This window comes from Paroedura picta, chromosome 11 (assembly GCF_049243985.1).
Source record: "Paroedura picta isolate Pp20150507F chromosome 11, Ppicta_v3.0, whole genome shotgun sequence".
NCBI classification, from domain to species: domain Eukaryota; kingdom Metazoa; phylum Chordata; class Lepidosauria; order Squamata; family Gekkonidae; genus Paroedura; species Paroedura picta.
The window spans coordinates 14,104,029-14,120,101 of NC_135379.1; the positions used below are offsets into that span (position 1 = coordinate 14,104,029).

At 43.6% G+C, this 16,073-nt stretch overlaps 1 protein-coding gene across 1 annotated transcript; it reads left to right on the forward strand.

Annotated features, from left to right (window-relative positions):
* Nucleotides 1-3,922: 3,922 nt before the first annotated feature.
* LOC143820424 (patched domain-containing protein 3-like) lies at nt 3,923-15,718 on the forward strand. The gene is made up of 4 exons (XM_077303244.1): nt 3,923-5,091; nt 8,477-8,598; nt 9,892-10,037; nt 11,715-15,718. Exons 1-4 carry the CDS (start codon nt 4,339-4,341, stop codon nt 13,241-13,243), a joined length of 2,550 nt encoding a protein of 849 aa, XP_077159359.1. The 5' UTR covers nt 3,923-4,338; the 3' UTR covers nt 13,244-15,718.
* Nucleotides 15,719-16,073: the final 355 nt, after the last annotated feature.

Genomic DNA, 16,073 nt, shown 5'->3' on the forward strand with positions numbered 1-16,073 from the left:
TGGTTTGCCAGTGCCTTCCCCAGTCATTACTGTTTACCCCCCAGCAAGCTGGGTACTCATTTTACCAACCTCGGAAGGATGGAAAGCTGAGTCAACCTTGAGCCGGCTGCTGGGATCGAACTCCCAGCCTCATGGGCAGACAGCTTCAGACAGCATTTCTGCCACTTACTACTCTGCGCCACAAGAGGCTCTTCTGTAGCAGTATAGTCAATCCCTAATAACTGTATGATCAATCAGAAAGTTGCAGTCATTTTCTTTACCACCGGGCCATCACTGCTAGCTGCATGACCATTTCAGCAGCACATCTCCCCCTGAAAAAGCACACCTTGATGAGATATCTTCTAATGGCTCCTGAGTGTGGATATAGTAAGATAAGCAAGGTCTCTCCCATGATTAACCCTTTGTGCTACACAACTGGAACTAGATATACTAGGGATCTCCCATCATCTGGCAATATTTCCCGACAATGGAGTGCATGGAGCTCCCATAGACTGAAAGCCACGGGTTCAAGATCTTCTTTTGTGGAAGGACAGAAACTGGGGGAGAAACAGCAGGGAAAGATGCTTGAGGGAGAAGGCATTGGGAATGGATGGCAGCTGCTGCTCAGTCACTTTCTCAGACACCTGTTTCTCCTGTAAAACGCCGTGAGACTTTACGAGAGCGGCGGTATAAAAATCAATCAATAAATACATAAATAAATAAGGACTTCCAGACTGCCTAGGAAACAGTGAAGAGGAGCCAGTGTCAGACACACCTAGAATTCCTGCAGCCGTCTCAGTGAGTCTCTTCCCCAAATTTCACCCCTGATCTTGTTGCTGCTGAGGAAAAAAAAATCAAACTCACACCTCAACAGCAGGCTCAACAGCAGAGAGCCAGTTTGGTGTAGTGGTTAGGAGTGCGGACTTCTAATCTGGCATGCCAGGTTCGATTCTGCACTCCCCCACATGCAACCAGCTGGGTGACCTTGGGCTCACCACGGCACTGATAAAACTGTTCTGATCGAGCAGTGATATCAGGGCTCTCTCAGCCTCACCTACCCCACAGGGTGTCTGTTGTGGGGAGAGGAATGGGAAGGCGACTGTAAGCCGCTTTGAGCCTCCTTCGGGTAGAGAAAAGCGGCATATAAGAACCAACTCCTTCTTCTTCTTCTTCTTCTTCTTCTTCTTCTTCTTCTTCTTCTTCTTCTTCTTCTTCTTCTTCTTCTTCTTCTTCTTCTTCTTCTTCTTCTTCTTCTTCTTCTTCTTCTTCTTCTTCTTCTTCTTCTTCTTCTTCTTCTTCTTCTATGTGATTCTGATAGCCTGGGGGAATAGTGTAGCCCTCCTATTCCCCCCAACCAATTACTCTTGCTCTTTCCCTATCTCAGGGCTCCTCCATGAAGCTAAACTAAACTTGTTGCTCACAAGTACACACAAACATCAAACCAACAACCACCCCATGAAAGGTCTCTTAGTGGGGACTTTCCAAGAGTCTTACAAGAGTCTTTCTACCCCCAAATGTTAGTACATTTAAAACAAAAATGGTCAATTATATCTACTGATGATGAGGATTATGAGGATTATGCGGTGTGCTGAGGTAAATTGTTTATCAAGGAAGAGCAACAGCTGGTTCTTGAGGCAAATTAAATTATTCTTCCTTCCTCCTGGTGACTCACATAGGCCCTTTTCATTTAACACAACAATGAGCTTATTTTTGTTGGTAGATATTATAACTCAAATACGCCTCAAATATTTACAACTTAAAGTGGATGGCAGTTTCGTTCAGAGCTTTATAGACTGACAAACGGTATTCCTGGACACTCTCTCAAAGGGCTGGTCACCTTGCCCTGGTGAGACAGGAGGTTGCTCTTAAAGCTCAATAATATCTGTTCCTTTTCCTGTTGACTTTAACCCTTAAGATGAACGTCAGAAGTGTGGACTTTACCTGTGTAGTCCTCACCCTTCTCCATTCCTATTTACCAGAGGACTTCCCTGATTGAATCCCTAAAGCTTAGCTCCCTGGGACAGCCTACCTTCCCTGATTCAGGATACTTTAACCTACCCTTTCCTAGCTTCGTAGAGATCTTCTTCATCTCTTCTCTTCCCGAGTCCGACCTGAGGGGCTGCCAGCCTTTTTCTGCTTCCGAAATTCCTTTCCTCCCCCTTCTCTCAGAGCAGGGGTAGTCAAACTGCAGCCCTCCAGATGTCCATGGACTATAATTCTCATGAGCCCCTGTCAGCGGGGCTCATGAGAATTGTAGTCCATGGACATTGGAGGGCCACAGTTTGACTATCCGTCTCAGAGGTTCCAGATCCTTCCATTAGTTGATGTTGCTGAGAATCAGTATATCCCCCCAGAACGGAACCCCCCCCCCAGAATGTCTTATAATCATGAGAATTTCTAAAAACCCACCTCAAATCTAAAAAATTGGGAAATGCTAGCGTTCAACCTCAAAAAACCAAAACACAAAACTAAACTCTGGTCCCTCTATGGATGGATTGTCCAATTGCTATTTAGAGGTCCACGAAGCTAATCCAGTGGAACTTCACTCAGTAGGACCCAAAAAGGGAATCTTCTAATTTGGTTCCACAGGTCATCTCAAAAAATGGATCCATTTTGGCAAATCCTAATGGGAACTCCAACAAAGCCAAGAAACTAAATTGGCATCCAGAGATCCAGAATGTCAGAACATCCCTCCCCTTGTTTCTGCCAAGATTGATGCAACTGTTTGAAGCTGTAGGTTTAGCCTGACCTTGTTGTAATCAGCATACTAGATTGGTTTCTTGTAATATCTCTTCCTCCACATTCCAACCCTTCCAAACCTTTCTCCTCCCTTTTTCCACCATCTAGTCCTCCCTGGTTTTTTACTTCCTGGTGTTATAGCTTATTGTTATGGCTGTAAAAATGCCTGTCATAAGGTAAAGGGCCCCATGGGGGGGGCATCACCAAGGGGATTATATGCTTTGCCTTGTCGATCAAACCTTAGTTCTATCAATGACTGCATTGAATATACTTGCTAGCTAAAGAGTTGAAATTTATCTCAAAGAAAGTTTGCTTTTCTCTTGTCTCTTGAAGAATCTCACACAGAGTGAGAATTATCTGAGAGGGAGCTCATGGAATGCGGAGGGCTGGTTCAATAAAACCTAGACTTGATATTAAAAAGATTCCTCACTTCCACACTCAATGATATCTCCCCCAACTACCAAAGGACACTCTAACAGGGAGCTGTCAGGTTTGATTTCTACTTCATCAGGGGTAGTCAATCTGTGGTCCTCGAGATGTTCATGGACTATAATTCCCATGAGCCCCTGCCAGCAAATGCTGGCAGGGGCTCATGGGAATTGTAGTCCATGAACATCTCGAGGACCACTGGTTGACTACCCCTGGGTTATAGCAAGGCTTCCTCCTTTGATAACTTCAGCCAGGGCCTGTCTCCTGTCCTGACTTTTAAAGATGAGGTAAGGTTGGCTGATGAGCCTCTTGTGGCGCAGAGTGGTAAGGCAGCAGACATGCAGTCTGAAAGCTCTGCCCATGAGGCTGGGAGTTCAATCCCAGCAGCCGGCTCAAGGTTGACTCAGCCTTCCATCCTTCCGAGGTCGGTAAAATAGTACCCAGCTTGCTGGGGGGTAAAACGGTAATGACTGGGGAAGGCACTGGCAACCCACCCCTGTATTGAGTCTGCCATGAAAACGCTAAAGGGCATCATCCCAAGGGTCAGACATGACCTGGTGCTTGCACAGGGGATACCTATACCTTTTACCTTTTAAGGTTGGCTGCCATTGTATATATCCCTCCTGACTCTCCTTGGCCTTTCATCCCCAGCATTGTTGGTCAGATCTGGGAAACTGCAACTATAAACCGGAGGTTAACTATCCCAAAGCCTAATTAATATCGTTAGGTGACTTCAGTGCTAGCACTGGGAGTGGCCATTGAAGAGTTAGAGGAAGTGAGGAGGCCACCGAATCCTATAATGGCAGGAGGGATGCCAAAAGACCCTTGCTGAGTAAACCTGGGGTGGTTTTCAACCAACCGGTCAACAAGCAGCACTGGGGAGTGAGAGTGCATCCATCTTCCAAAACTGCGCAGGAACAAACACTGGGGGTTCTCACCGGGAGACCATTCCATAATAGTCACGGCGCAGCGGGTTGGCAAGAGGAATTCAGAGCGCTTCCTGGATCGGGACTTCTCCTGCTGGGGATATAACAGGTGACGACGCCACAGGCCGGAGGCATCGCCCAGCCGCGCAGCAGGGAGGACCGGGAGCCTCCCCTGAGCCGCAGCGAGACTCTCCGGGCGCTTCCTCCAGAGGACGCAGCGCGCCTCTACGCGGGACTCGAGCGCGACAAGGGGAGCCGTCTCGCCATGGGCGCCGGGGGCCGAGGCTGCCGGACGGACTGCGTGGAGCGGCCGCTGTCCCGCGCGCTGCGGAGCCTGGGGGGCCTGGTGGGCGCCCACCCGTGGCCCTTCCTGCTGCTGCCCATGGCGCTCTCGGCCGCGCTGGGCGCCGGCTTCAGCACACTGGAGAGCCGCAAGGCGAACGACATCGAGGAGCAGTTCACGCCCCGCGGCGGGCCGGCCAAGGCCGAGCGCGAACTGGTGCAGGAGCGCTTCGCCACGCGCGACTCGGAGCGCTTCTCGGCGGCCAGGCTGAGCACCGAGGGCACCTTCGCCTCCTTCGTGGTGGTGGCCGCCCAGCCCGACCACACGCTGCTCACGCGGGCCGCCTTCGCCGAGCTGCTGGCGCTGGACGCCGCCGTGCGGGGGCTCCGGGAGAACGGGCGATCCTACGAGCAGCTGTGCGCCCGCAGCGAAAACAACTGCAGCAGCCCCAACCCGCTGCTCAGCGCCGTCGGCGGCGACCCGGCGCGCATCGAGGCGCTGCTGCCCAACCTCACCTTTCCGGTCTGGCAGACGCATGTCTTCCTGGGAGTCTTTTTGGGGGGCGTCACGGTGGACCCGGGGACGATCAGAGTCCGGGCCGCCAGGGCGCTGCGCCTCTTCTATTACTTGCAAGAAGACGATCCGAAGCAGCGAGAGGCCAGCGTGGCCTGGCTGAAGACCTTCCTGGAGCGGATCCCCGACGAGCTGGCCGCCTTGAAACTCACTTCCTTGCAGGTAAGCTTGACCATTTCACAGGTTACAGACTGAGGCCGCAGGACACTTTTAGGGGAGTAAGTCCAGTGACTGCATGAGACTTACGTGTGACTAGACAGTTTGAGGATTTGCTTGGATAAGCAGGTTTGCTTCCTGTACTGTCCTTTCCCAATGTTTCTCCTCCCCACACATGTACTGGATTAAAAGTCTATCTATCTATCTATCTATCTATCTATCTATCTATCTATCTATCTATCTATCTATCTATCTATCTATCTATCTATCTATCTATCTATCTATCTATCTATCTATCTATCTATCTATCTATCTATCTATCTCATTTGTATACCACCCTCCCCCACGGCTCAGGGAGGTTCACATAGGACATAAACTGAATAAAAATAACATGTATGTAATTAAGAAAGAAAAATAAGCCCCTGTGAAATGCCAATGTAGCTCTTCTTGCTAGCAACACGAACTAACTGTTGCAATAATAATTAGGTGAGGCGCAACACAACTAGTACCAAACTGTGCAATATCATATCACGTTTATTTCAGTATTTAGGGATGTGCTTTAGCCTCTTGTGGCCTCCCATAGAGCACGTTATAGTAATCTATTTTAGACATCACCATGGCCTCAGTGTGGCGCAGAGTGGTAAGGCAGCAGACATGCAGTCTGAAAGCTCTGCCCATGAGGCTGGGAGTTCGATCCCAGCAGCCGGCTCAAAGTCGACTCAGCCTTCCATCCTTCCGAGGTCGGTAAAATGAGCACCCAGCTTGCTGGGGGGTAAACGGTAATGACTGGGGAAGGCACTGGCAAACCACCCCGTATTGAGTCTGCCATGAAAACGCTGGGGGGCATCACCCCAAGGGTCAGACATGACCCGGGGAATCAGTATGCTTCCAGCTAACCTGACAAGTAACGTCAGGTTATAGTTCTGGTAAATAAATAACAGTACCCATTGCCTTCACCCTGATCCCACTGTTTCTCCTACCAGTTGCCTCTCCTGTGGCTTTTTGGGATTGCTCTCATCCACCCTGGCTGGTCTGATAAAGAATTTCCTGGGGATGAGCTGACCCCAGTTTCCCTCTCTGCCCCCTCTTCGGGGTCAGGCTCCCAGGAAGTGGTGGGAATCTGGGTAGATCAGGATCTTGTACTGCACCTTTGTCTGTTAGCACAGAAAGGTCCAGAAACTGGTATTGCAAAGGTCTGTTTGGTTTTTGAATACTTTGAAATAAATGTACAGTGTGACAAATTGGGCTTTCATAAGATTAACCTCATTTCCTTGGAACTGCAAATTCCGTTCACTGAACTTTGGAAATAGTTCTGGTAAATAAATAAGCGGAGTCTTTCCTGATCTATTTGAGTTCATCATGCCTGTCTTCAAAGACAGGTAACAAAAACATCTAATTCAGTGGTCATTTGATTTCTCACAAACTTCCATAGGAGGCAGCAAATGTTCAAAATCTTCACCGTTCTCACCAACGAGCTCCCAGAATAGTCAGTCATTGAGACTATGGGCTTTAATTTTATTAAATGCCATACTCAAAACCAGGGGTAGTCAAACTGCGGCCCTCCAGATGTCCATGGACTACAATTCCCAGGAGCCCCTGCCAGCATTCGCTGGCAGGGGCTTCTGGGAATTGTAGTCCATGGACATCTGGAGGGCCGCAGTTTGACTACCCCTGCTCAAAACGATTAAGTTAAATCTTACCAGCAAAAGCTTTAAAAATAATGAAGAGAGAAAGCACACATGGTGATGACAGTTTTTCAAAATGTGAGGCACTGGTATGACTCTGCTGGCATATTTACTGGAAAAAACCGATTTCAATGCTATCGCTATCTAGGCTCTAGCCTGGTCAATTGTAAATACGAGAACAACATGATTCAAGGAGCTCATCTCAAATGCCCCCTGCCACACCTTTGCTTCTTAGCACTCCCCTCAATAATTCCACCTGCCCCCCCCAGGGGGCAAAAGCACCCCCTTTGCTCATCTAAAAGCAGCATCAAAAACCATGCCTGTCACTTCATGGGCTGTGATGATACAAAACCATAGTTCTGAAGCACAGTTCCTCATTAGGGGTGTGTGTGGGGAGGGCGTTTGCTCAGCATTTTTCAGTTTGGACCCATTAGAGCTGGAAAAAATGGAATTCTCAACAAAACCCTGGATCCCAGTACCAAGAAAGTATTCAGATCCTGGATTTTTCAGAAATCTCAAATTTGTTCAAGTCCAATAGACCTGAACTGAAAAACATTGAGGGGGGAGGGGAGCAGCAAAGCTGCAGAAAGGCAGTTCAGCTGGGGCTCTCTTGGGCAGTGCTTTTAAAGTGGACTGCCCAAAAGAGCTTGCCAAGCAGTTGATCCCATGGGGAGACTCTTCCCACAGGCCAGGCTGGGGCTCTCCTGGGCAGCCCATTTAAACCGGACTGCCCAACAGAGCCCACCAAGCAGCTGATCCTGTGGGGAGAAAATAAATAAATATGGCTCCAAAAACTGTTCTTGTCTCGCTGGTGAATTAATTTTCGCTATATATTCCCTGTCATGTAAAGAATTCATAGTCTGAGGAAGAGTGCTTGCACTCGAAAGCTCACGCCCTGAATAAATCTTTTTTGGTCTTAAAGGTGCCACTGGACTCTGAGTTTATTGTGCTACTTCAGACCAACACAGCTACCCATTTGAATTTATCGTTTAATTTAGTAATGGGTCCATGGGTGTTAAAACAATTAATTTTGAAACATTCTTCCCTGTGGTAACTCTTCCTTCATTTTCTGAATAATAATTCTGAAGACACAGTGTTGTCTCTCTCTTTAGTATCTGGTATGCTTAAAATTTTGCCTGTAAAAATCTACAGCATTTCATAAATATGCCAAATTTTACAAATTTTTGTGCTAAGTAAACTATGAATGTTGTGTTTTATGTTGTCCAATAAGTTTATGTTTTAGAAGAATGGGTGTATTTTTAAAAATTCTTCCTCAATTTTTCCCCCATGGTTTCAAAATTTATGAAAAACTTAGATCTCTGGGATAATTTCTTCGATTTATGGATCCATTTTCTCCTGATTCTGAGGGCCAACCTATGTGATAGAAACTCCTGACATTGTCAAGTCCTCAAAGAGAGCTATCAAAAAAAAAAAGGGATCTGGTGTTTCAGTCATTTCCCACCACTCGTATATCATGTGGTTTGTCCCGAAGATTGAGTGATTCTGTGCCCTGACTGTAGGGATCGAGGCCAGATGATTCAGAATCTTAAAGATTATTAACCGCTCTCTCATGCCTTTCCCCCAAAGCAAGTTAACAAATAACTGATATTTGATTTCATTATAATTGCTGTTACTTTCTCGGAGATCTATTTAAAGAGAAACAATATTTAACTAGTGATCGTCCTTCTTTTTTACCTTCACGGCAGGTGGCCTATTTTACCTCCATATCCAGACAGGAAGAATTTGAAAAGAATGCCTTGGATGTGATCCCTCTGTTTTCTATCACGTATTTTTTAACAATATTCTTTTCCGTTATATCATGCACAAGGTAATTTCTTTTTCTAGCAGGGATAGGGAAAGTGAAAGATTCTAGTAATAGTACGATTCCGTCTCGTTTTCGTTCATTCACTAAACTTATAAAAATCTCACAAGTGTATATCTCTTAAAATCAGTTATGCATGCAGTGCACAGAGACAAAATAAAGAAATTGGCTAAAATATTCATTGAAGACGGCAAAGTTAATTGTACACAAATACAGTTGACACTTAGGAGCAGCTATTATATCAAAATCACAGGCAGTTCTTACACATGGCTGATAAAGGGCAAATTTGATATCATTTCATTTACACAGCTGTTAAACTATGATGTTATTTAGATTTGTAGAGCTTTACAATTAGGATACGTTATTTCCCTCTCAAGCCAGAATTACAATATGTAACAGTAAGCAAATTTAGAATACAATATGGCCAGAAGTACTGTAAAATGGCAAATTAATTAGGGATATGCCTGATTATCATGACACTTTAGTTGGAAGTCAAAAGACAAATTATTTTTACAGTAAAATATCCACTGGGGTTTTAACCAGCCTACTGCAATATTGGGGCACATTCTTTCTCTGGATCTTTACGAGCCTTGATGATAGCTAAACAGGTGGAAAGCAATAGATAAGCTATGGTGAGGAAATTATGGTGTATTCCACATAGAAACACTGAAGAAATTATAAATCAGAAATGTAACTATTCCCTGATGATTTATTTATTAGATGATCTTTTGGAAATACCGTAATAAAAAGGATTATAAACGTTTGGTAAAGTATTTAATAATTGCAGCAAGAAAGAAAATAACACAGATCTCGAAACAAAACGTTATATCAGGAATGGTTACAGAGAATACGATCTTAATGGTTAAAAACCCACTGTAAAGTACATGTGAGAAAGGAAGAAAATTAATTTGCTACCATTTACTAAGAATTACTCCCTGTTCAATATTCGAATAAGCATAACTCATTAGATGGAGTTGAAGTAGGGCTGCAGAATAGTTAAGTAGCTAAGCAATCATAGAGGATATGGGAATACTTTTGTTAGTATGTATATATGCTTGAAATTCATAATAATAACAAACCCAGAAATAATATTAAATGATTAAAAACCAACACATGTCTCAAGAGGCCATGTTTTTGCGATCTAAAGCAACCTCATCACTTTATTCAACTATGAGGTTCCATCAATCAATAAGATTAATACAATTTCAATTTCTTGTGGTTGTGGAGTGTCTTTGCTCTACAACTGCCTTACTCTAGCCTTGTTCAAAAAGGCAGTCAGTGTGTTTACCTGTTTTACAGGCTCGACTGTGTACGAACAAAAGTGTGGGCTGCAGCATTTGGGGTTCTGTCTTCGGGTCTGGCTGTTCTCAGCAGCTTTGGATTGTTGCTCTTCTGCGGGGTGCCCTTTGTCGTTACAGCTGCAAATGCCCCATTTCTTATACTCGGTAAGCGAAACTCTGTTTCCAGCACTGCCTATATCACTGTGGCTTTGGACGGTTGTATCTGATATTAGAGAACATTTATGTACATTGGTCTCCTTCATCCTGACAAATATATGAGATTTTTGCTTTGCTAGGTAACTTTACAGAACCACAGAATCACATTTTGCCTCCTTGGTGTTACTTTGCCTTCGTAGTGTTACTTCTCCTCCAAACATGAACATGGATCACAAATCAGAATGATTTCTTCCCCGCACCCTGTTTATCAGCAGTCTGCTGAAAAGATGACTTTTCCGGTGTTCCTTGGTTCTAATTTTAGCCCGCAACTCTTTTAATTCCCCTGTCACCTTAAATTTCATAGAATCATAGTGTTGGAAGAGGCCTGCTGGGTCATCTAGTCTAGCGATCCCCAACCTGTGGGCCATAGACCACATGTGGTCCTTCGACTAATTGGAGGTGGGCCGTGAAGGACGCCTTCTCTCCCCCCCCCCAGCCCTTTACTTCATCACCCCCCGGCCCTTTACAACACACTTCCGGTGTCATTGTCCCCCATCACTCCCAGATGGGACTATCTCATTGCAGAGAAACAAGCTCAGGGTTCCCATTGATTTGTCATTGTCATGAGTTAAAATTTCCATGAAAATAAAATGTTCCTTATGTTCATTGTTGTGGCGTGTCTTCATCTTATTTTGAAGGGATGTTTAAACATTACCATAGTGATCAGAGAGTGTTAGGGCAGTGGTTGAGAGTAGAGTTGTAAACTACCCCCCCCCCGGGCCTCAGTAAAAAGCGTTGAGTGGTCCCCGGTGAGTGGTCCCCGGTGATAAAAAGGTTGGGGACCACTGATCTAGTCCACCCTCCTGCACTGTGCTAGACACTCAGAACCCTATCACTCATCTACTGTAACCTGCCACCCCTTTGAAACTTCACAGGATCAGCTGTTTTAAATTTCTTTAAATTTCTGTTTTAAATTTCTTTCCGTTGTTTTTTTCAGTCAAACTGGATGCTTTCTCATTGTACAGCATTTTGTGGTCCAGAATGGTGGTCCCTGTAACAGATCACACTGAAATTTTGGGGTCCTTGTGACAGATTACACTGAAATTAGTTCATACACCAAACTACTCCTAAGGCTGACTTTTCACTTGTCCTCTTTTACACAAGTCCATATAAGTCAATCATAAAATACACACAAACTCACTGTGTTATAGAAAGAAAACATACATTTTTCACCACACTCCCTCAAAATACATGATGACAGAATTTGGTGGTATATGGGTGCGTGCAGCCTTCTTACAGATGTGACATTGAACATTTTGATGGAGTGATGTGAAACAAGACATAGAGTGAAGCTGAAATCCCAGCAAGCATGAAAGTTTCTACTATTAATTAGTATTTGTGCTAGCTCAGTGCGCCTTTCTTCCTCTTTCAACCATTCATCCCTATGCCTAGCTAAAATTGGTGTTGTTTGTTTTAATGCAATAATGGTGACAAGCATGATCAGAGCCTCTGTTGATTTTGTCCCTATGGCTCAGTGAAGAATTTGGAAGAAAAAAAATTATGCAAAATTTTGTATGCATTTTCATTATCCATATGACAATATTTACTACAAGGCATTCCTCTCATGTATAGATCATCTCTTTGGACAGTATGTGGGAGATTATAAGAATATTTGTCTTTCTTCAGGGGTCGGAGTGGATGACATGTTCATCATGGTGTCCTGCTGGCAAAAGACTCAGGTCAAGGACAGAGTCAGGGATCGGATGGCGGACACCTATGCAGAGGCAGCTGTGTCTGTTACCATCACAACGCTTACCGATGTTTTGGCCTTCTACATTGGCATTGCGACGTCCTTCCCATCGATTCAGTCCTTTTGCATCTACACAGGAACAGCCTTCGTCTTCTGCTACATTTACAATTTGACCTTCTTTGGAGCAGTCCTTGCGCTAAATGGTAGAAGAGAAGAAAGCAACAGACATTGGCTCACATTCATGAAAGTGCCAAGTGAAATTCAGGATTCTTGTGGTTCTGCATACAACACATGCTGTGTAGGAGGATCTTACGATGAGACCACTGGGGCAGAGTTTGAGCATCCCATGAATGACTTTTTCAGAAAGCATTTTGGTCCTTTTCTGGTATATTCCTGGACCAAGGTGTTTGTGGTAGTCCTGTATCTTGTGTATCTAGGTAGTAGTATATATGGGTGCTTTCAGGTCAAAGAAGGTATAGATCTTCGAAATCTAGCCAGTGATCATTCTTATGTTGTTCAATATTATAACTGGGAAGATGAGTATTTTAAAGAGTATGGTCCAAGGGTTATGGTAATTGTTACTAAAAGCATACCTTATTGGAATTCAACGGTTCGTGCAGAACTTGACCACTGTATGAAGGTTCTAGAAAATTCAACCTATGTAGATAAGTATTTATCAGAGTCGTGGTTGAGAACATATGTAACGATTGCTAAAAACATGTCTCTCAATATAGATGATCAAAACTCTTTCATTGGTAATTTAACTACCCTATACCAGATGTATCCAGAGTTTCAGTGGAATGTTAATTTAATTGATCGGAACATTTCAGCTTCACGATTTTTCATCCAGACAGTCAATGTCACCAGTGCAATCGATGAGCGGAAACTTCTAGAACAGCTGAGAGGCCTTGCAGCAGACTGTAAAATACCACTAATAGTTTATCATCCAGCTTTTATATACTTTGATCAGTACCTTGTGATTGCTCAGAACACCATTCAAAACATTGTGATTGCTACTGGAGCCATGTTGCTTATTTCCTTGCTGCTGATCCCCAATCCTTTGTGCTCTCTGTGGGTAACTTTCACTATTGCGTCGGTTATTGTCGGCGTGACTGGCTTCATGGCCTTTTGGGATGTCAACCTTGACTCCATTTCCATGATCAACCTTGTAATTTGCATAGGGTTTTCTGTGGACTTTTCGGCTCACATTTCGTATGCCTTTGTTAGCAGCGACAAACTCAGCATGAATGACAAGGCCGTGGATGCTCTGTACCACCTTGGCTTCCCTGTGGTCCAGGGAGCCGTTTCCACTATTGTGGGAGTTGTGGTGCTGTCTGGGGCAGCGACTTACATTTTTAGAACATTTTTCAAGATTATGTTCTTGGTTATTTTGTTTGGAGCTGCTCACGGTCTCATTTTTATCCCTGTGTTTCTAACCTTCTTTGGCTTTTGTGGAAAACTTTAAAGGCAGCGGCAAATTAGTGGGCAACAGTATAAAAATTCTGCTCGTGTTGCAGATGCTATAAAAATGCCTACTATAAGCAACTTTATTTAAAGACAATCCAGCTAGGTTTACCAAGCATCTTTGAGCATTATATAGCAAGCAACATTAGATTGCTGAGGTTTTTACATTTGGCGGCACTGATCATCAACCAATGAAAACAAAGTTCTTAACAATTTGCGCAAATATTCTGTTCTGCTAGAAATGGTGTCTTAGTCTAGTTCAGCTAGAATGAGATGCTTATATGCTGAATGAAGATCAAATAGCTAGTCTTTATGATCAGTTACATATTTTCCTGCTTTAAAAAAAAATCACCCTTCCTTTCCTGATGAAACATTCCTCTTTCAATAAGTTTTGCGATGACCTTGCTAGCAATAACTAACTTACAGATTACTTAGGTAAGGATACAAATAGTTTCCCCTGGAGTGTCCAATTTCACAGGTGATGATGTGCAGGATTGTAAAAGTGGAAAGAATACAGATGATCAGTTGGAATTTGCAAAAGTAAAAGGTTATATGACTGTTTGGTTGTGGCAAGCATAACTCATGATAAAATAAATCTCAGAGCTTAAAAGTTGGCCACCAGCTTCTGCAGGATCATGGGAGTTGCAGTGCCAAAAAAAGGGAGGTGAATCTGAACATTGTAGATCAGATTTTCTCCAAAACATCCCGGTGCTATTTGCAATGGAAGTGATCGTTTAGTCATTAGAAGCCAAGAAGGTGAAGGTAGCAGAGCCAGGGATGGTGAGGAATATCCTTTCCTTTACTAAACAAAGAGAGCTCAACAACTTTGCTGAGTTATGCTTCAAAAACCTATCCTTTCTCTATAACGGTGTATGTTCTTAATCATGTCCTGACAAGCACTAATGTTCTTTGAGGCATCTGTTTCCACAGACGTCTGCTGTGACTGAAATGTCCCTGCAAGCTGAATAGAAGCCTCAGCTGCAGCTACACAGACGGAGAAAATGGCGGGAAAGAAGGAACTCAGCCTAGCATAGACATTTTCCTATAGATGTAGTCTAAAGGCCAAAAGGATCCTACAGACTAGACTTACATGTTGTCTTGTTATTAATTGTAATGCTTACCAAAACAGTGTTTTGTAAGACTAGTTTCTTTATGTTGTTCACTTTATTTAGTGTACTTTTTCTGAGGAGATATTTTTTTCTTCATGGCACTCTCCTCAATGTCTCCAGTTTGGTGTCATGGTTAAGAACAGGGGCCTCTAGTCTGGAGAACTGGGTATGATTCCCTATTCTTCCACATGCAGCCAGCTGGGTGACCTTGGGATAGTCACAGTTCTTTTAGAACTGTTCTTGTAGAGTAGTTCTGTGAGAGCTTTCTCAGCCTCAGCCACCTCACAGTTTGTCTGTTGTGGGGAGAGGAAGGGAAAGTGATTGTAAGCTGCCTTGAGACTTCACTACCTGAAGTAGTCTCAAGTGGAGTATAAAAACCAGATCTTCTTCATCAGCACCAGTTGATCCACAGTTTTGTTACCATATCAGGCTTTAATAGATACCCCTGACTTCTTTCCAGACTTTGGGCCTTCTCCCTCCTCTTTTCCAGAGATGTCTCCACACAGAGTTGCCCAGTTCCCTTTATTTATCTACCCCTCACCTCTAAATGTGACATAGCACTATATGAACCCAATGAAGCTATATGAAAAGGTCATTTTATCAGCTAGAAATGATGCTGTGCATATGATTAATAGAGAGCTCTCAGGAAAAAAAAAGATCAGGAATGGCAAAAGAATACAAGTTGGTGGATATAATGATGGATGATAACCAGACTGTATCCAACTGCATGTTTGAACTCTTTGAAACCAACAGGAATACCACAACATATATAGAAGCTGAAAATGAGTGTGCCCATTGTATGTTTGTGAAATCTGGATGCATCAAGACTATGCAGTGAAAGCAGAATGGTGGTGAAGCTGCTTTTAAACTACTTTATCAACCTTACAGGCCATGCAGCCCACCAGGATGAATTTATTGCAAGAGTTCCTGTAATACAGGCAGCCTTCTCATTCAACTGAGTTTTGCAGTGAGCAAAAAATCAAGCTCAAGGACAGTCATTGATCTGGGAAAGTCTTGCTTTGCACATGGGCTTTGCACATAGTTATGTGGGGTGCTCAAGAGTAGGAGACGGAAGAAAATTATTATTTTAGCTCTTGATGGTAGGAAAATCAGTGCCGCATCTAAGAAAACTTTACTCTTAAATAATTGTTTTGTTCTTTCATTTCCATCACTGATTTTTAACATTTGTAAATGTATCAGTTACTGTTATTATACTTCTTTACCATATACACAAGGCTGTAAAATTGTTGAATATGATTGTTACGTAAATTAATGCCTTATTAGATAAACTGAGTTGTATTGATCACACCAAAATGCGTTTAAATTTCTTCAAAAAAATAAAAATGCAAATGCTTTATTTTCATAAATTATGGTGTTCTGGTGGTTTTCTTTTACGAAACAGTTATTTTTTGTCAAACAAAATATAATACGAGCCCACCTGGATCAGACCAATGGTCTATCTAGGTGTAAACTGCACGGAGCTTTTATTCCAACCCCAGGTCGATTCAGTCCCTGCCCTCTACACAGAATACAATTTCCATTTGGATTTGGGGCGATTTAAATTTTCCTTCTGCAGCAAGAAGGATTGATCCGGAGTGACCCTACCTTTATTGTGCAATATCTTGGAGTGCTTTTAATGCTCAATATAGTTTAAAATCTGGATTGGGAAACCAAGCTCCGTGGTAGAGAACCTCTGATAGGCCACACCTGGTCATGTGACAC

Excerpts from the sequence above, each read along its gene's own strand:
- LOC143820424 (XM_077303244.1), top strand. The coding sequence starts at position 4,339 with ATGGGCGCCGGGGGCCGAGGCTGCCGGACGGACTGCGTGGAGCGGCCG. Across the intron at positions 8,599-9,891 it reads TCCGTTATATCATGCACAAG|GCTCGACTGTGTACGAACAA; the intron begins GTAATTTCTTTT and ends CCTGTTTTACAG. Across the intron at positions 10,038-11,714 it reads TGCCCCATTTCTTATACTCG|GGGTCGGAGTGGATGACATG; the intron begins GTAAGCGAAACT and ends GTCTTTCTTCAG.